The 21,770-nt window shown below is 41.1% G+C and overlaps 1 protein-coding gene across 1 annotated transcript in view; it reads right to left on the bottom strand.

Moving 5' to 3' along the window:
• Positions 1 to 5,031: 5,031 nt before the first annotated feature.
• The window catches only part of LOC119797751 (versican core protein-like), a 56,983-nt gene continuing 40,244 nt past the window's right edge, over positions 5,032 to 21,770 (bottom strand). Inside the window, exons 13-17 of the mRNA XM_038306953.1 lie at positions 13,044 to 13,202; positions 12,724 to 12,806; positions 8,235 to 8,379; positions 6,474 to 6,656; positions 5,032 to 6,374 (exon numbers count right to left, since the gene is read on the bottom strand). Coding sequence (XP_038162881.1) covers positions 6,166 to 6,374; positions 6,474 to 6,656; positions 8,235 to 8,379; positions 12,724 to 12,806; positions 13,044 to 13,202 — 779 coding nt within the window. The 3' untranslated portion in view covers positions 5,032 to 6,165. The remainder of the gene's footprint in view (positions 6,375 to 6,473; positions 6,657 to 8,234; positions 8,380 to 12,723; positions 12,807 to 13,043; positions 13,203 to 21,770) is intronic.

A 21,770-nucleotide genomic window follows, 5' to 3' on the forward strand; every position in this document is an offset into this window, starting at 1 on the left:
TACCGCACCGTGACGTCACTAACCAGTAGGTGGCAGTAGTGTTCTTTGACAAACATGGATGCCTCCAGTAAAACACATTCAGATGAAAATTACTCTGAATTAAAAACACTGATCATTTATTGAACAGGATGGAATAATTTCATATTTAAAGTACTTTCAGAAGTTTGAATTCTGAATACGACCAGACTTCTCCTTTAAACTATTTATCAGAATACCAGAGGAAACAGGCAAAAAGCTGGTTATATAAAAAAGGTTAGGTAGATGTAATGGAGATTGTTGTGCACCCCCGATAAATGAAAATGTTGCAAATACTTATTTAACATCCAAGTTTCTGTTAAAATTAGAATCAAAATCCCTTACGTTTTCAAAATAGCCCATATTTGTGGCAATGCCTGTTTCTATAAGGAGTTTATGACATTACTCTATACCGTTAATTACTTTCTGTACATTTTGAAATGGTTTAATATTGTCCAATATCAATCTTTATATAAGAACGCCTATTAAATATCTTACTAAAGTTGTTCCATAAAGTTTTTTGACTGCCAAAAAGAAAAAAGTCTGTAAACTATTAGTGGTCTGCAGACTGTAGAGCTGGACATGACAGCAACAATAAGATATTCCTTCAAAAGCTCTTTAATTAAGTGATGCATCATAAAACTTTACAAGCTGAAACAGTCGTACGACAAGATCTCCCACTTTGAACAACGACACAAATACAACAAAACAACGATAATGAGTAGTTATACAGTTAGCAGAAATGGATCAATGGTTACATTTAAAAAAAAGATTTGCACCACAAATATAAATCATTCAGTGACACCATATTGCATAAAAATATTTCAAACGGAGCACCGAACTGCTGTTCATATGTTCCCATTTCTGCTACTTCTAGAGTTATAAACACAGATCCCAGCTGTGGAGGAAAAGGCTGCAGGGATGTGGATGAAATGATATGAAGAAATTATTCAGAGCATTTTTATGGTATGTTGCGCTGATTTTGGGTTGCACCATGTTAAAACACATCAACTGCGTATAGTTAAAGTAATGCACATTAAAAGACTACATGTTGACAGTATTTCTAATTCATATTAATAGGAAGCAGGAGGACAAAAGTCTGTAAACAACTCAGATGAAAATAATGGATAAACCACCTCAGGCTTAACAGCATGTATTTAATCACAGTCCATTCATAGTAAAAGTCAGTAATAAGTTAAAGTTTGATGCTGTAATAATTGATTGCTCATGATTAATAGTTAAAAATATTAAACTTTTACCTTTCTGTGGATCAACATCCATTTTTAAAAATCTATTTTCATCCTAACTACATAAAAAAATATAAGGACGAATCTAACTTCAAAAATGATTTGATTATAATTTGAAAAACATAAAGTTCAATCCATATATATATATTACTATTTCATATTTGAAGCATGTCGATGGCATGTCTGATTCACCCCCGCTAAGGTGGACAAGACCAGCAGAAGAGTATGAGTATTTTTAGTTCATATTTAAATCATTTCAATGGACTGATTATTGTGCCAATTAACTGTTTTTATATATTTTAAGTTTTTTTTCCAAAATTGTTGGAACTGGTCTTGATTTAAAAAATGGTTTACTGTAGAATCTAGGTTTTTTTCTCTATACCCAACACTGCAAAATGTCAGAATCATCTACTGTAATAAAATAGTGACTGCTTACAATCTATAAATTCCACCCTAAATTTCCACCCTCTAAAATCTAATTCTTTAAGGATTTAAACAATATATCTCTCAGTTAAACTGTATTGAATAAGCAAACTTGGTTCATCTGATAGTTTTTTTAAGGAAAAAACTTTCCTAAACCTTCAGTTAAACACCAGTCCAACTCGGTAAAACTAAACAAACTCTCTTAGACATGAATCACAGTTCCGTTTTTGTAAAAGCTTACAACACATTTGGGAAATACAGTAGCCCATGATAAAGACCAATGCAACGTTTAACAGTTAAAGTCTAGTTAGATCACTAGAAATCAGAAAAATAATGAGGTGGATATATAAAGTGTCAAATTAGTGAAGCCTCGTCTGGGATGCTGGTAACGATTCATCCAGGTCATATTCATTCCAAAAAAGTAAAAAAACAATCCACTGGACTTTGTTTCCAAGTTTGAAGACGTTTAGCTTCTCATCCAGGAAGCTTTTTCAATGAAAAAAGTCAGAAATAGCGTTGAGTTTGAGGCTTTATACAGCAGCCTATCAAAGCCTTGTTTTTGTTTAGAAAACTTGCAAATTGAAGCAGACACACGGGTCCACCTCTTTAGAATGAGGGGTGTTTGGCTCCTTTGTTAGCCTGCAATGCCCCATACCTGTCTATGTCTCTGAAAGGGGGGTTAAATTCCCTTTAATGACAGCACTCAATGCTATTCTGACATTTTGAATTGAAAAAGCTTCCTGGATGGGAAGCCAAACGTCTTCAAACCTGATAGGGGATGTTAACAGTTTAACACCTGGCCTGGAAATGAGAGCAGAAATAATTTGATCTAGACGCTTTGGGGCAAACCTTTATCCTATAGACCTTCAGACTAATCAAAATAAGATAGACAGGGGTTTTCATGTTTTGGAACCTGAAAACTTTAATGGACAGTTCCAAAGATGTGATCTACAAATTCATTTGATCAAAGTAGAACTTTGATCCTTATACAGTTCCATAAGTTTCATGTCAGGTTATTACTGGATTTTTCTTTTCTGGTTATGGAGGTCCAGTGTTCTGCAGAATAAAGATGTTTCTCTGCTTTAACAAACCTGAATGTGGGATCTTGTACGTTGAGGAGGCATTTTTTAAGTCATTTTATTCAGGTGTGGAAGCAAAGACATCTAGAATATGTAGGACACTGGATAACGAGCACGAGAATTGAGCAACGCTGAGTTACTAACATTGTAGTTAAACCAAGATGGACTTAATGGCAAAAAAAAAAGTGTTGATAAGTAGTCACATTAAGCACAAAACCCCCATAATAAAACTAATATTTATTTATAATCTGTACAGGAATATGACCGAAAGTTATTTGTGATTGTCTTCTGTTTGCCTACAAATGCCTAACATATTACATCATGCTTAGTTAATCGTGTCTCCCCATAATGGTAATAAAAACAGCATTGACCACACAAATGTTGGATAGCTTCAAATCATGGAAGGGGTGCTGTGGTAGCCAGCAACTCCCAAATGGAGTGTGCTCAGATGCTCAGTTGCATTGAGACCATGTGAATTTGGAGGCCAAGTTAACACTTAACATTCGTTGGCGAAGTCATTCTGAAATAATGTTTATATAAAAGTGTGAACAAGCTTTGTGTAGGTAGGTGGTACATGTCAAAGTGAGACACAAAGGATCCTCAGAGGGAACATTACCCTTTGACACATTGAGTTCTTTGTCTAATAAAGTGTATTGCCCACTGAAATTAGATTATTGACCCATGTCTTTTAAACATGGGTCCACCAGCTGACAAGCATTTAGCTCCCTTCCCATTGGCAATAAAAAGCTTGGTCTAACCCCACACTAATGGAAGAAAAACGGTCTCATTGGAATCTGGCTTTTTTTTAACACCGAACTTTAAGCACTGAATTTTCTTAACACTGAATTTTAAACACTGACTTCTTTTAACACCGAATTTTAAACACAGAATTTTTTTAGACAATGAATTCCTTACACTCAATTTTTATCTGGTAAAAATTCACCAGAAAAAAATACAGCTGCAAAAAAATTCAGCTGCAAAAAATTTAGCTGCAAAAATTCAGCTGCAAATGTGTTGAACTTTTGGTTAACTCAAGCCAAAGCGATCTACACTCGATAGAGTCGAGCAGCTTAAGAAGAAGCAGCCGGCGGCATGAAGAAGAAAAAACTTTGCCGCCGGCCGCTTCTTCCGGATCAAACCAAGAGCCTTGGCAGAGAGGGGTTTCATACTAGCTGTGATCGGCTCGGTTATTTAACCCGGTCTGATAAGAGGAAAAACTCTAATAGCTGTCTGTTGGTAGCTAACAGACGTTTTGTAATTCTGTCTCTTTAACAAAAAAAGAAAAAAATTCCTCATTCAGCTGGTAACAGCACTGAGCCCAGCCGTCGTGTCACATGACCAAATGAGCTAATTTCATTTGCTAGAAGCTGCTTGACTCTATCGAGTGTAGATTGCTTTGGCTTGAGTTCACCAAAAGGTCAACACTTTTTTGGCTGAATTTTTACCGCTGAATTTTTTTTCTGGTGAATTTTTACCAGATAAAAATTGAGTGTAAGGAATTCAAAAAAATTCTGTGTTAAAAAATTCAGTGTTTAAAATTTGGTGTTAAAAAATTCAGTGTTTAAAATTTGGTGTTAAAAAAATTCAGTGTTTAAAATTCGGTGTTAAAAAAATTCAGTGTTTAAATTTGGTGTTAAAAAAATTCAGTGTTTAAAATTCGGTGTTAAAAAAATTCAGTGTTTAAAATTTGGTGTTAAAAAAAATTCAGATTCCGTACTCACTGGCAAGCTGCATGAACTGTCCCCCCAACTCTGCATATCTCCTGACACCATCACGCTGGGTTAGCGTTGATGTTGTCACCAGTGCAACAGAAATCAGGAAAGTAAACAATGGAGAGCAACATGAAAGGAAGCCAAGGTGTAGTCAGTGTGTTTTATAGTTTTGCTCTTTTATCTCACCGAATCTCTCCCTCACCAGCGCTGCGACATGTTTATTTAATAATAACAGAGCTGTTTCGGCTTGTTTGGATCAAACACGACTGGATCTATTGCGTTCAATGATCTCACATCATTTAGCGGGTCAACCCGGTTCTGGTGTTCTCACAGCATGCCGATCAGAGCCAAGGTGAGTCGCTTGACCCGGGACAGGGAGTTTTTCCCACTGCCACTAGATGCCAGTTGTTCCCGGGATGAAACAGGTTTTTTGGTACTAGAATAACTTGGATTGGACCACAAGAAACAGACTCGTAGTCCTGAAACATCCCAAAGTGGTTTCGGAGACAGTCACCTAACCATCTTTATTTGGCCCAATCCAACTTGCTCAAATCCTTATGTGTTCCGCTGCCTCTGAGAAATCAACTTATGGGAAACAGTTCTCTTGATCCTTAATGAAAACTACCCACTATATGGTCCACCACTGGCAAATATGTTAACCAGGTTTAATTATAGTAATCATAATTAGGGCTGAAGGATTTTGCCAAAAATCATAACTTCAATGATTTTTAACCAATATTGCATTAGTGATTTCATTTAGATTTTGCACTATTTACAGACATGTAGATGTATCACTCCAGCTTTTTTTTTTTTCATTTCATTGAAAGTTTGCTTGTCCAGATTTCGTTGTTGGACTTTACTGTAACCTTTTTTTGGAAAGTTCTTACTTCTACTTGCATGCATAGACCTGTGGCTCGCTGGATGTTTCCCTTTCATTTTTGTAGCAGCAAACCGGATATAAACACATTACAGCCACCTAAAGAGTGGGAAAGAGAAAATAATAGATTTCTTAAACTTGTTCATTTTAATGTGACCAAAATTGTGTGCATCTGCAATTTGACAATTGTATTTTGTTAATTTGCCACTATATTGCAAATGTGATCAATTTCCCTTTGTTATAATGACACGTCTGAATGGTTCCAGTCTTTCTGATTATTATGAAAATTTCTCACCTACTTTATTGTTGTGGTTGCAAATTATTTCTTTTTTTATTTCAAGTAGAGTTACTCCTCTTAAAGATTAATGTCATCTTCATAAAGAACCTTCTGCAGGACTGTGACATGTTTTAGCATGAAGAGTGTTTTAGCCTCCCTTCTATCTTTAAATTGGTGAAAGTGGAGGTGAAACTGTTTTGTAACTTTACCAGGTTGTCCAGTAAGGCCCCTGGTGGACTCATTTGATCACTAAAATGTGAAAATGATCAAATTTGTCCAAAGTGTAAAGGGATAAGAGAGAGTGTAGGTGACCTGAAAGCTGAGATAATCACTACACGGTTCCAATGTTAAAATGTTAAGTGTTTCTATTTCTTCTTTGTCCATTCTGGGTTTTTTTGGCGAATGTCATATTGTTCTTATGAGACCATCAACAGACAAGGCGAAAAACAACGCAGGTTCTGTCTGTTTATGTCAAATGACCAACAAGGCAAACCTGCATTGATTTGTTGCCATCATATTTCTAATTTAAAAAGGTTCAATGACCGCTGTGACCCCTGTTTGTGTGTCTCTTCTGATAGAAGAAATGCAGAACTTGGTTCTGGAGGCGCTCAAAGATGCTGTAACTCTGCTCCTGCTCTTTGTGGGGATTTTTCCTATCTTGACTGTTTATGTGATGGACATGCTTTTGCTCTTCTCCTTGGTTGCCACGGTGCCGAGCACTCGCTGACTGGTGGTAGGTTGCAGCTGTGAGAGACGTAACAAAACATAACACCGTTAATAGGATTAATGACCAGATTAGGGGTAAATGATGCAAAGGTTCGGCGCCATCTTGAGATGACTTACGTGTCATGCAGGTGACTTTAGGTGTTTCCCATCTGCCGTTGGAGCCGCAGCGAATAGTTGGAGTGTGTCTCTGGATGAAGCCCTTTTTACAATGATATCTGACCAGGGAATTGATCTCATAACGAGCTTTCTTTGCTCCAAACACCTCTGCATGCTTCACCACAGGGGGCTGGTTACAAGCCACTGGAGATCAAGAAACGAAAGAAACAAACTGTCATTACAGCGTGCTTAAATTCCCCAATGGCAAATTCTGTCATCAACGAAAGACATCTCAATAATAACACAAAACAAAACTAATCGTATTGACAGGGTTTCTAAGGAATCCTTATCAGTTGTACCCATTTGCTTAAAGGTAATGAAATAGCAATGCCTTAGGCCTGTGTTGCAGAGGCATCGAAGGACAGGATGACTCCCCACAGAGGCCGAGTGTGCCTGAGTGAGCTGGATTTATACGCCAGCGTGGGGCTCTGATAAGGTAAGCCTGTACCAGCACGTACCGCTTGAAACGCATGGTAAAACACTAATGTAAAACTCACAGTTTAACCCAAGAGGGCAGCAATAAGATGCTTTAGAAACAAATATTACGACTAAGAACTCTCACAGCAAAATGTGCCCAGATTATATGAAGGTGCAGTTCAACCGAAAGTATTTGTAAACACTCTGTGCATACAAGAAGGACAATACATTTTGTCTAAGTCCAAGCATTTTCAGTGAGCTCTAAGTGCCACAACTTCATTTGAGCCATTTTTCTGCTGATTGCTAAAATAGGTGTGCTGTGTTCAGACCTTTAGAACGGAGACCAGCTATAACACTTTAACAGTGGATACGTTAGAATAAGCCTGTTGGATTCAACTAGCTTACTGTAGGGTAGAGAACGCTGAATGGATGAGCAGAGGACATTTAAGAAACAGAGTTTTGTTAGGTTTCTTCTTTATACATCATGTGCATTGTTACTTTATTAGCCAGACTAGAGAGAGTGGATGGCCTTCCTTCACATTGTGGATGTCACTGTGTGTACGGAGGTCATCTAATCAGGACAGCCTTCGTGTCTTTAAAAATACACAGGATATTGGCACATCTTGGAGCCGGTCTGATAGAGGAGAGCTATCTGTAATCCTTGGGCATGGATGGTGTGTCACTTTCTGATACGGACAGCAAAGCATCCACCTGATCCAACACATAGACTCATGAGGTATAAGAAGGAGAAGATGACCTTGTTTAAGGCTCAATCTTTGGAGGTCACACGCGGACGTGATTTTTTGAGCCCACAGCTGTGCAAGCTCCAAGCTTTTTCTCTGTCCTGTTACGACCTGATCTGGAATAAACTCTGTTACATTTTTACTCCTGTTTTTATAGTCCTTTTTTCATGGTTTTACCCAGTTTGACTTAAGAGTAGTAAATAACTTGCTCCCAGGAAAAGGACCGTGAGGAAGCCCCCGAGGTGCAACGACCTTTTTTAGGGGACAAACTTCCTCATTTTAACAGTTTGAAATGGAGCAAAAGATATATATCATTAAAATCTACAACATCTGAAGGAGAGAGTGTTTGTGGTTATTTGAGCAAATACTGATTTGAAGAAAAAAAAAAGCAGCACGGTCTGTGAGAGTGGGAATAAATAAACATAAAGCTGTTAAAACTTTGAAAGAAAGGCCCCAGATTTAGATATTTGTAGTATTTTACACAACTGTATCTCCCCTGCTCTGACGCCAGTGGTTGCTACAGGCAGAAGTTTGATAGAGCCATAAAAAAATGGTCGCCTACCTGTTCCCTTTTTGCAGGTGAAGGTCAGGTGATAATTGCAGGGCACATCGTTCCATTGTCCGCCTTCATGCCATATCATCACCACACAGTCCTCTCCAGACTGGAAGAAGCTGTCTGGCTGGTTTGGCCTCCAGTTATCATATTGCTGCAAAAAGAAATCATAATTAATAATAAAAAAAAACAAATTACTCTGAACTCTTCTACTAAAGTTATCTGCTTTTTAAAGCAAAATATAGAATATATCACAGACCTCGATAGACCGTTTTAATGATTCACCTTTTTTATCGCGACATGTTTAGACTAAAAACAATCCTAATGTATCTCTTGGTATTATAACAGGCAAAGATAAAAGGAGACACTAAAGAAACGGTTTACTATACACTGGAAAAAAATCTAAATCTAGATAAGTCATTATTTCATAAAATAAGTGCATTTGTTCTTGAAATTAAAAGGTAAAAGACATATTTTGCCAATGGAACAAGACAATTTACATTTAAAATAAGCAAACACAATTACATTGTCTTATTTCAAGTGGATTTTATCAAAATACCTTATTCTAAGAGTAAAATACTCATTCAATTGGCAAATAATCTCATTTACCTTCTCAAATTAAGGGTAAATTCATTTAATTTGAGAAATTTTACTTATTTCTAGACCGTTTTTCCAGTGTATAGATGAAACAAACACACATTACGAAGCATTAGCACCATACAACACTTAAATTAACACCATGGGTAAATAAATTAAGGAAAAGACGTTCCATGACTAATTTTCCAACTCTGATTCATTTCAAGCTTATTTTTGGAGAAACTGTTGAAAAAAAAAAAAGAAATGCAGCTTCTGCAACTCTAAAGTTTTTCCTTATTCTGTCACGGCTTTTTCCATGTTTTTATAGTGATAAAACACTGAGGGAGGAGGGGAAATAAAATATAGACTTAGGGTTCATAAAGGAAAACAGTCAGTTGATTGATCCTCTGACATCATCTTCTCCAACATCTGCACAATCACATTAAATAAAGCTGCAAACTGGAGGCTGCCTTCTTAAAGCTGTTTTTTTTTTCCCCCTCACCAGTGACTGGATGTAATTCACAGAGAAACCACGTGGTTGTGCTGGTGAGCTGCCAAAAGAACAAGACTGGAAAAACTAAAACCATATGCAGTACATTGTGAATATCCAAGCATAAGGGTTCCTGTAGTTTGTTTTAGATTGTGTTGTGACTGTGGTTACTCCCAGCAGTAGGAACAGAAAGAGAAGCAGCAGGTTTAAACTGTCTTTCCATATATTGTGCAAAGCTGCCATAAAACAATTGCAATCAAATTTCAGGTTTTGTTTTTGCTGTGATCATATAATCTGGCTCACCTGTATGGAGTGAACTTTGTTCCATTATATTTGTAAGAAAAGAACATGTTTTATAAAATGAAATTAGACAAAAATATATATATAAAAACTAGACTAGCATTAATCCTTTTTGGTTAGTTTTGTTACTCTCAAAATATTCTTAGGTTACAAAGTTTTTGAAAGTTTTTTTTTTTTTTTTTTTGCATTTTAATGTCAACAATAACGGATGGAACAAATTCACCAGATACACTTATCTGGTGAATTTGTTCCTGGACACAGCTGAGGGCTCCCAGCGCACACACAGCAGTAGCAACACATGTGCGAGCTCCTCTGACATTTTCAGCTGGATTCGGGTTACTGTGACTCATGCATCACGGTGCGGTTAGGTCATCTGTGTACCTAATATTTTACAGTAACTCAGCAGGAGAACATTTTCTCTCTGTGGTAAAGGGAAAACAAAGTTGCAGGTTAACGTTAAAAAGCGTCACAGTGGCGCTGTGTGCATCATATGCAAAGTTCTGAATGACGTCTGTTTCACAGCATGGTTAATGTGCTCATCATTGTATTTAAAAAACTGAGGAAGCTTACTTGAGTTTTAGAGAAAAAGGAAATTATTCTTTTTTAACTCTTAGAATGTATTTCTTTTGTTTTAATTCATTGATTCCAACGTCTAATTTTCTTTGAGGTCATTACAACAAAACCTTATATTGATTTTATGCCCATTTTATAATTAGAGTTGTAGTTCTTCTCCAACAGTTTTTTCTTTTCAAACTTATTTGGTAGATTTAACATTATCTCATCACATGTGAATAAATATCCCTGCTCACCTGTGTGCACCTCTCAGATCAGGTGAGCAGGAAATGTTATGTTTTTCTAATGTTCATCTAAACCATAACTCTATTTTCTATGAAAACAATGGGATCCCAAAATTGAAAAGATTGGAAAACATTCTGCTCTCTGTTGCTGATAAAGGAACTAGAAGAGCTATGAAATTAATCAGGGATTGTTTATATACTTCGCATAATATTGAGTTATAGATGATACTGCCTACTAGTGAGCTGGTGTGAAAATTCTTTTTTCTTTTTTCGTTTCTTGCTGTACGTTGTGCATAACTGCAATTATGACAATGTCAGCAGTGTGTTACCAGCAAAGAAAACCCAAGTGGGATTCACTTTCAATTTGCTGGTTCCTAGAATTTCTAAAGGTAGAATGGGAGGCAGATCATTTAGTTATCAGGCTCCTAATGTGTGGAGGAACCAAACACCAGTTTTAGTCCGTGATGCAAAAACCCTGACTATTTTAAGGTTGAAATTCACTCTCTGCATTTGAGCCATCCCCCTGGGGACCAGTGGGTTGCCACTGTGTGGCGCCCGGGGAGCAGTGTGGGGTAAAGAGTTTTGCTCAGGAACCCTGAGTGGAGACTGTGGGGATCGGATTGTACCGGGTACTTTCAACCATCTCAAAGCACAAGCGCACTGCTCTAACCACCAGGCCAACACTCCCTACAACTTTCCTTTTTGATAAGATGGCTCAGGACATCTTGAGCCTTCTAGTTATGCTGCTATAGGCTTAGACTGCTTGAGCACATAGGGACCACTTTTCATCATTCTGCTTTATTCTCTCTATTCTCCCATAATAACACCATAATAACCTGTGTAATAATCCTGTACTATAAGTGCCCTCACCTATTTCACTTATGTCACTTATATTATTTATGTATTTTACATACCAGAAACCACACTTTACCATTAATAAGATACTGTTTAAATGAGTCACCTTAAATCTCTCCTTCTTTATTTTTTACATATCTGGATGCACTGTATATCCTTCATGCACCTTTTCCTCCTTTGTGCACCTTCTGTTGTTTATAAGAGTCAATGTCACAAGTGAATTTATCCATCAATAAAATTTTATTCTATTGTATACCCTTCTGTTCATTCTCTAACGTTCTGCTCTCTCTGCTTTTTCTCATATTCGCTTCATCTGGTCTGTTCCTGTTTGGCTGTGACTCCATCCTGGAGAGAAATATCAGCTGGGCTGCGTGCATCAATACCGTAGGTTATAGATGGGCCTTTTTATCACTGTTTTGTCGTGTTTCTCTTCTAGATCTTCTAGATTCATGATTTCATCTTTTTTGAATTGAAATCAAACAGAGCCAGCTGTGGAGCTGGTTTACTGTTACATTTTCTGACATGAACGTATTTCTGGATCACTCTTTATTTGTCCTTGTCTATTTCATTCACCTTGAACCCCCAGTAAAAAAATGATTTTTTTCTTCTCCACTTTCTTCCATTTATGCACTGTGATAAAGGTTGCTTTAGAGTCAAAGAAAAAATGCAAGCAAATATCCACTGTCTCTACATGCTGAGCCGAGGGGAGAGAATCCTGCAAAGTCAATGAGTGGATGAAATCAGCGGATCTTCCTTAGATAGAAAACCTTCAATTAACCTGACTGTATGATTTGAACCATCACGGTAAAGATGAGTAGTTGTGAATTCAAGCTACATAAACAGTATTTAATGGAGTTTGCACACAGTGTTCTTGTAGATGAGCATACCTGGTCAGACCAGCATACTCATAGTCAATGCCCGTTTATCTCTTTACTTTATCTTTTTACTTTTGTAAGAAAAATACCCCTGAAATCTACCTCAACGGGCGTGTATCCCTTTAGTCATGTACAAAAAACGATTTAATGACTTACTTTTTGGTGTTTTTCGAAGCGTATGGCGACCTGAATATAAATTGTTTTTTTTTTTGTACGTGACTAAAGGGGGTAGCATAAAGTCTATTTCTCATACAAAACTAAAGGAATCAACGCAAATCTGACATCATCAGATGAGTAATGACTGTTGGAATGCTGGTCTGATGAGGTATGCTGATCTGAAAGAACAACGGCTCTAGTTTCTGTGTCTCTTTCAACACGAAACAACCCAAATAATAATCTGAGAGTTTTTCTGCAAGTGATAACATTTTAGTTTATTTCTCAGTTTTATTCAAGTCATTGTTTCTTAAAAGACATGCATTTAGATCAATGGAAACCAAACTGATAAGTAATTAGATTCTTCTAAATGTATTTTACTCTCCTTTAGTGCTGAACTCAACTCTTTAACAATTAAGACCTTAGTGTACCGATCCCAGCATCACTCTCACCATTGGATTTCCGTCAGTCCACCTGAAGTCCTTCTCAAACATCCTGTCATTCAAGCCAATCCACTGGTAGTCACTGCCCAGACCTGCAGAGAGAGGAAAGACACAAACACCAGAGAAGCTAAACATTGGCTCAGTTGTAAAAGACAAAGAAGGAATGACTTTAGCGCCATGCAAGTTCTTTGAATAAATCAGACTTGACAATGAATGGCACATGGGCTCAATTGAAAACATAAAAAAACAAACAGCAAGGAACAAAGAGAGAAAGCTGCCAAGAAGGTTTACAGAAGGTTGAGAAATTAACGGTATAACGGTTTACTTACGGTTGACAAAGAGCTGCTCCTCGTGGGACAGGATGCTGGCCAGGTGGCCTCCATGCATCCGACATTCCCTCTCAGCAGAGTCCCACGTACGCTGGTGTTTAAAGTACTTGTAGCAGTGAGACTGAAACTTCTGCCAGCCAAATCCACACACCTCTGTGTCTGCACAGAGAGAAACACACATGGAAGTCATATAGGTAAAAGGCAACTACAAACAAAGCTCCTAAACACCATGAATAATTCTGATATTTTCATCAATGTTTTAGGCTTCATGTTCAGGTTTTTTGTCCATTGCAGGTGTGATGTCAGGACAAGAAAATCTAATTAGACAACATTTCGTCACTAATTGAACGTATATCCTGGTACACTGTTAGAAACAACCTATAGAATTTACCCAAAGAAGTTCAGGTACGGGCTTGCAGTGCTACAAAATTTAGGGTTCAATTCCCGGCCCAGGTTCTTTCTGTTAGCAGCTTCTCCTTGTGCATTCCTCCCACAGTCCAAAAACATGACTGTTAAGTTCATTGGCTGCTCTAACCTGTCCATGGTGTGAGTGTGTGCATAGTTGTATGTATCTGTGTGACAATGTGGTGACCTGTCCATGTTGTACCCCGCCTTTCACCCATAGACTGCTGGAGATAGGCACCAGCCCCACTGGACCCTGGAGGAATAAGGTCCAGCCAAGATGGATGGAAGTTATTTCATGTAGCAAGACGGCAGCGTTACACACAAGGCCACCAACTTCCCTAACATCTCAACACTGCATATAAACAGGGCAATTCAATTTTATTCAGTTTATTTCTGTAGCACCAATTCACATCACATGTCATCTAAAGGCACTATACAGTTCACCAGATCATCCAGTCAAAATGATTCAAAGTTCTATTTCATCCCTACTGACCGCCAGAGGGCGGTGCTGAAAGCACTGAATGTTCCCTTCGGGCATGCGCAGTTCGAGTAATTATACCAACAGAGTCACACCTGTGACACCGGATGACCACTCAGAAGCTATATAGCCTGGTGTCATCCTTTGCTCTGCTCCTTTTTTCTTCTCGCAAGCGGTTCGCTAACTTCCCCGTTGTCTGAAGCCCCTGTCTCTTGACCAGGAGTAGCGGCCCTCCCAGGGCTGCAACGGGTCGATTCTGAGGATTACGGAAGGTAAGTGAGTTGTTTGCTGGTGATGGTAGCGTCCGCGCCCCCTCTCCCGGCTCACGACTTTAGCTTTTTACCTACAGCTTCGTGCTGTTTTGTTTCGAACTGGTGACGGCAGCGTTTTCGCCCCTACTCCCAGTGTGAATAACTTCACTGCCGAAGTTATATACGGCTAACGTAGTTAGCTTCTTTAGTTTGTTGGTGTTATACCTGGTGACGGCAGCGGTTTTCGCCCCCTCTCCCAGTATATTCCCTACTTTTGCATCCCTTTTTTCACCGGTCTGCGCTGCTATAATTACTGACGGCCGCGGTTTTCGCCCCCTCTCCCAACCAAGTGTGGTCTACTTCGTTTGCCGAAGTTGGAGACGGCTAACGTTGTTAGCCTTTTTTGGTTTGTTTGCAGCCTTCTTCATCGGTCTGCTTAGTTATAAATGGTGACGGCAGCGTTTTCACCCCCTCTCCCAATATCAACCTTTTTTGCAGCCTTTTCGTTGGTCTGCTCTCTTAATTTGTGACGGCAGCGTTTATCGCTCCTACTCCCAACTTAAGTTGCCATACAGCTAACGTTGTTAGCTTTTTTTGTTTATTGCTTTTATACCTGGTGACGGTAGCGGTTCTCGCCCCCTCTCACAGTATCGGCCGCCTTGTGTCCGCAGCCTCTCTTGTTTTATCCGCTATAATTGGTGACGGCAGCGTTGTTCGCTCCTACTCCCAACTTAAAGTTTCCATACAGCTAACGTTGTTAGCTTTTTTGGTTTATTGGTTTTATACCTGGTGACGGTAGCGGTTCTCGCCCCCTCTCCCAGTATCGGCTGCCTTGTGCTCGCAGCCTCTTTCGTTTCTCTGCTGTAATTGGTGACGGCTGCGTTTGCGCCCCCTCTCCCGATTTTCTATAACTTTCTGTTCTTTAAGCCTTGTCGGCCTTCGACATGGATGGCTCTCACAGCTGCATAGATTGTGGGGCTGCCCTGCAGACAGAGGATGGCCACGACCTGTGCCCTACCTGCCTTGGACATGAGCACCTTTTGGAGGCGCTGTCTGAGAACCCCTGTATGAACTGCAGCTTTATGCCCCATGCAGTGAGGGTGGCCCGGTTGGCCCAGTTGTGCCCCCAGGAGGGCTCGGACCTTCCGCCCTCTGGGCAGGTGGTTCCCCCCAAGCGTTCTAAGCGCCGTGGTGGGACCACAGCATCTGTGCCCCTCCCCCGGAGGAAGCGGGCCAAACCTGACCAGGGCCTGTCCACAAGGGTGGAGCAGTTGTCAGCAGAGCTGGCAGAGATGAAGTCCTTGTTGCAGACGCGGCAATCTGATCCCTCGCTCCCAGTGGTTGGGCTCTCTTCCCCACCAAAGCCCGAGCTGGTTGTAGAGGATGACGTTATCTCTCTGGCTGCTTCCGCTTCTCATTTTAGAGATGAGGAGGAGGCAGGGTCCTCTCAAGCCTCTGAGGCTGGTTCATTTTCATCTCAGAGTGCGGTTGGAGAGGCCGGTGACGGTTCCATACGGGAGGTCATGTCTATGGCCCTGAAGCAGCTGCAGCTGGAACTCCCACAAGGAGAGGCATCCAGCTCTGGCAGTGCTTTTTTCAGACGTGGAAGGGCTCCTACTCCTTTTTCTGTACCTCCATCAGAGGAGTACCTGAAGGAGTTACACGCCTGTTGGCGGGAACCGAGAGCGCTGTCGCGTCTCTCCTCGGATGGTCGTGTATTAGCTGCCATGCATGAGTCAGTGAAGGCCGGCCTGGACCGTATGCCAACAATTGAACCAGCTGTTGCTTCACTGATTGTGTCACCAGATGAAGCCCTGCGTCCTGATGTCCGGTGCCCGCGGACTCAATGTCGGGTTACAGATGACCTCCTCTGTAAGGCGTACAATGCAGGAGCGCGTGCTGGCCGCCTTGGCAATTCCCTGGCGCACCTGATGTTTGGCCTGTCTGCATCTGTTCAGGACACTGGTGGTGCAAGTGCGGCGATTGGTTATAGTGACGCAGCGCTGCAGGCCTTCGCGCTGATGACCAGAGAGCTTGGACGGGTCATGTCTTTCCTTGTCCAAGCTCGTAGACAGGTCTGGTTGGCACAGTCTCCTCTGACTGAAGCATGCCGTAGGACCCTCAGGGGTGTCCCGGTTGTACCAGGGGAGCTGTTTGGATCAGCTGCCTTGGAGGCGCTGGAACGGACTGCTCAGGCACGTCAGACTAGCCAGCAGCTTTCCGGCCTTCGCAGGAGCATACCTGCCTTTCCCCAGCGTTCGGGCCGCCCTGCCACTACCCCCAGCGTTCAGCCACGACCTCAGACCGGTGGCAGACCTGTTGGTTCCTATCCCCATGATGTGCGGCAGAGACCGAGAAGGGACTTTCGTGAGCCAGTCTGCCGCCCTGTTAGACAGACCCGGGCCTCAAATCCTGGACGCCCTCCCCCCAGAGCCCCCAGGGGCCGTGGGGATAGAAGATGATGCCACCGGGCCAGCCGTCGGACATTTTTCCCATCAGCAGCTGAATTTTTGGGCTGCTCATGCCGTAGATCCATGGGTGGTTGCCACCTTAACCAATGGCTACAGGCTCCAGTTCCGACGGCGGCCCCCCCCTCTCACACCGGGTCAAGATGACTGTCATCACAGACCCGGTGAAATCTCAGGCACTAGACCAGGAGCTTTCCGCCCTCCTGGGCAAGGGGGCAATCGAGTCTGTAGATCCTCTGCAGCAACCCAGAGGCTACTACTCCTCATACTTCCTTGTGGCCAAGAAGACCAGCGGTTTTCGCCCCATTTTAGATCTAAGGGGACTGAATCGGTACCTGAAGGTCCTTCCCTTCCACATGCTCACCATAACAGAGGTCCTTCAGACCATTGTGGCGGGAGATTGGTTTACATCAGTAGATCTGACAGACGCCTACTTTCACGTGCCTATTGCGGCAGAACATCGCCGTTTTCTCAGGTTCGCCTATCGGGGGCGCCATTGGCAATTCCGGGTGCTCCCATTCGGGCTCTCCCTTTCCCCGAGGGTGTTTACGCGATGCGTGAAAGCAGCCCTCTCTCCTCTACAGGCCTCCGGAGTCAGGATTCTGCCATACCTGGACGATTGGCTTCTTTGTGCTCCCTCTCAGGTAGCTGCCTCTCGGGATACGTCCCAGCTTCTACTTCATGTGTCACTGTTAGGCCTCAAAGTCAACTTGGCAAAGAGTTGTCTTGTTCCATCTCAGACAACCACCTTTCTTGGGATGCATCTGGACTCTGCTACCATGATGAGCAGCCCCACGAGCCCCAGATTGGGATCTGCCATTGGTTCTCACAGCTCTGTGCCACCCTCCATTCGAGCCTTTGGCACAAGCAGAACTCAAGTGGCTTTCCTGCAAGACTGCTTTCCTGATGGCTATCGTCTCAGCTAAGAGGGTCAGCGAGCTACATGCTCTTTCTGTCAGCCCTAGGTGTATCAGGTGGAATCCAGATGGCTCTGGTGTTACCCTGTGGCCTAATACTGCGTTTGTGCTTAAGGTGTTGTCTCCTTTTCACCGTAACCAGCCATTGCGGCTCGCTCGGTTTCAGCCTCAATCTGGTACAACTGAGAATGAGTCTGAGTTGTTGTGCCCAGTAAGAGCGTTGGAGGCGTACATTGCAGCCACCGCCAATCTGAGACGCTAGGCTGTCCTCTTTCTAAACAGCGTCTGTCCCATTGGATTGTGAGTGTCATCTGCCACGCCTACGCTGCAGGTCACTGCTCCCTGCCAGTCGGTGTGAGAGCACATTCCACCAGGAGCGTCACCGCTTCCTGGGCTGCTTTGAGAGGGGTTCCGCTGGAAGCTATATGTGCTGCTGCTTCATGGGCTTCCCCAACCACCTTCACCAGGTTCTACAGTGTCAATGTGGCTGCCCCTCATCCCCTGGGTCAGGTCCTTTTACAAGGTTCTGCTGGGCCTCCTCTGTGAGGTATGTGCTCAGGATTCCTTGTGACATCGTTGGCATTAGTCATTCAGTGCTTTCAGCACCGCCCTCTGGCGGTGAGTAGGGATGAAATAGAACGAAAGTTACGTATGTAACTACGGTTCTATGAATCCCGGATGACCGCCAGAGCTTCTCTGTCACTCAGAATCCTTGCTTTTGCGAGAAGATTCTGTAGGAGCAGAGCAAAGGATGACACCAGGCTATATAGCTTCTGAGTGGTCATCCGGTGTCACAGGTGTGACTCTGTTGGTATAATTACTCGAACTGCGCATGCCCGAAGGGAACATTCAGTGCTTTCAGCACCGCCCTCTGGCGGTCATCCGGGATTCATAGAACCGTAGTTACATACGTAACTTTCGTTTTCTATCTAAGGAAAACCAGCTGATTGCATCGACTCATTGACTCTTCAGCAATCCCTCACACTAAGCATGCTTGTAGCGACAGTGGAGAGGAAAAACTCCCTTTCAACAAGAAGAACCTCCAGCAGAACCAGACTCGTGTGTTTTTGTTTTATTTTCTTATGTTTCATTTGTTACCATTAAGGAAAAAAAGGGTAGAGTTTACCCATTACACTACTCATTTCATTAATTGTGAGTGAAAAGTGCTTTTTTCATTCATATTTTTGTGATTATTTCATTAGAAATAAAAAAGTGACATATATCCTAACAATGATATGATTGTATGAGGAATTTTCCTTAAAATCTGTTAAACAAAACAGTTTCTATCAAATCTGTGATTTTTTTTTTGCCACCATGGATTTATGTCTCAGAGGTTTTGTGAGTTTTTTTTAATTCATCAGCTTACATTTTTGTAACAATAAGCAGAGGTTGGTTGTAATGAGTTACATTTACTTGAGTATATTTTTGAAGAAAAAAAAAACTTTTTGAAGTAGTTGAACTTTACTTTTATTTAAGTAATATTCTTGTGAGAGTGCCAATACTCTTATCTAAGTAAAACTTTTGGTTTGTCTATGCATTCGATTAAATTAATCTATTCTGGAATCAGGTGAAAATACAGTAAATGATAGATGTAGCTGGAACTTTTTTTTATTTTCTCCTGACATATATAGATTACCTAGACCATTATGATTGCTTCTATAAATAAATGATTTAGAAAAGTGTTTCTTTCACTTGAATTTCTTATTTTATAATCATTTTCTTAATATTTTTTTAACTTTATTTCATTATCAGATTTTTCCCACCCTTCTGTTTACATCATCTTAACCATTAGATTAAATGCTACCAGCAAAGGTACTCAGCACTTGAGTAGCCATTTTATAAAATCGTGTTTTACCCGTACTTGAGTAATTTTCAATTATATAAATTCTGTTTATTTCTATAGCGCCAAGTTACAACCATGTCATCTCAAGGTACTTTACAATTAAACCAGATCATCCAGTCAGATTGATTAAAAGTTTTCTATCTCAGGAAAACCAGTTGATTACATTGACTCATTGACTCTTCAGCAATCCCTCACACTAAGCATGCTTGTAGCGACAGTGGAGAGGAAAAACTCCCTTTTAACAGGAAGAAACCTCCAGCAGAACCAGGCTCAGTGTGAGCGGCCATCTGCTGAGGCCCACTGGGGTTTAAGGAGCCAAAATTTTTTAATGATTTTCTTCACAATAAAAAAAAAAATGTGTTAAAAAATTAGAGACAACCTGTTTTACTCTAAATAGAGTATTTATAACTATACTTAGTGTAAATCTGCTCAGTCAGTGAAAAATGTTCACTCATGCAGTGTAACTTTTATTCTGTATGGTGTGGATTACTCCCCAGTCTCTGAGAGATCTGCTGGACTTTGACATTAGAATGAGTGAAATTAACTCTGAAATGTTGACACTAGAGTAAGTTTTACACTAATTTGGAGTGGGACTAAATGTTATCTGATATTCAAATCAGTAGGTGTTAAAGTAACACACTTGGTTTTACTTTGTACTTTTACTCGAATGACAAAATGTTAAAGTACGTAGGTCTCCTCTTATTCAAGTACTTTTTTCTGTACTCTAAGATAATATCACCTAATCTAGTGTACGATCAGATTTTTTTATTTCCTGATGGACTGGTTTTCACAGGGTTGTTTCAGTACAAGGTTCAGACATCAAGTCTTTTTAGGAATCTCTCAGAAAACCTCATGAAGCAGCTCTACTCTCTCACTGTTAAAACCAGACCCTGGTGACGAGTCAGACAATGTTTAACATGAATGCTCAGACTCTGTGTAAGAATGCTGCTGTGACTAGGAGCTGTAATCGAAACCAAAGAGGGGTGCAACAAAGTCGCAGTGTGAGACTGTTTTGTTTGCCTTTTTGGTCAGGCTGTGTAAATGAGAGAGTTGAGATGGAGCCATAAAGCCTTAACAAAAACCTCCAGCTGTTGCACAAAAGCTTTGATTTATTTTCCTCTCATCAGACTGTGTTGTTGTGGCCAGATCGATGCCGAAGTGTAATTCGGGGAAACGCACACACACGGACGGAGTTCAGGAACACACAGTTGGATTTTATTAACCATCACAAATATCCCGTTGTGTGCAGGTCAAACACACAGACGGGCGGACTTGGCCCCGTGGACCATGAATAAAAGTCTCTGAATCAGCTCTCTGCTTTGTTGGGCGCAGCAAACAATGACTGTTTTGTGTCGCTGACTTCAGGACAATGTGAACGCCAATGAAGTCGCAATGGAAAGCTGCTGTCACGGTTTCAGGGTATTCAAATTTCATCATAACGACTCTGCTCTGCAGACACCTGGAGGTGCAGGTGAGGCCTGGAACCCTGCCTTTTCTCTGCAGCTCTGGCATATGCAGAAACGTAGGAGGTCACCCTAAAACACAACTGCATCCAGGAGATGAAGTGGGAGGCAGCGTTTGGCAGAAAATAATCAATGCCAAGCAGCTGGGAAAGCTTTCTGGTAGAATAATAGAGCAATTATCTGTTTTCTTTTTTTTCCCCGTCCTGATAATTTTCAGTGCATGAAAATCACAAGAGGACATCTGTCTCCCTGCTGCTTGGTCCATCAACTTCTTGATGCAATGGGCAGGAATTCTTCAGCTCTATCTAAGTCTCATATGTCTTAATTATGCAAACAAACAAATCAGGGCTTAGGGGTTTCCTCGTCTGCTCTAACCCACCACTCATCGTCAAACAGAAAATTATGTAAACAAGAAGGGGTATAACAGTATAGCCAGCAAACCAGAAAAGAGGATAAATATTTGCTTTATGAGAATGACAGGAGACCAATCTAGAGTGGTGTATTCTACTGCTAGAGGCAGAGATCATCATCTTACCACGGATCGTACACAGTGAGAGTTCTACAGCAGGAGGAATTAGTGCATCTATATGCTGCTTCTATTATACCAACACATCACAGCATTAAGTTTTTACTTTACTTGTTTTTTTAGTGCCTGAAATAGTCTTCAATTTAAGCCAAAATGGCCGCTATATAGTGGGGGAAATAAATAATTTGACCCCTTGCTGATTTTGCAGGTTTGCCCACTTACAAAGAATGCAACAATCTATAATTTTAATCATATGTACATCCTAACAGTGAGAGACAGAATCCCAAAGAAAATTCCAGAAATTCACATCATATGAATTTATAAAAATTGATAACCATCTGATGAGGAAAAACAAGTATATGACCCCCTGGACAAA

Source organism: Cyprinodon tularosa, unplaced genomic scaffold (genome assembly GCF_016077235.1).
Source record: "Cyprinodon tularosa strain WSP-4 unplaced genomic scaffold, ASM1607723v1 ctg598, whole genome shotgun sequence".
NCBI lineage: Eukaryota > Metazoa > Chordata > Actinopteri > Cyprinodontiformes > Cyprinodontidae > Cyprinodon > Cyprinodon tularosa.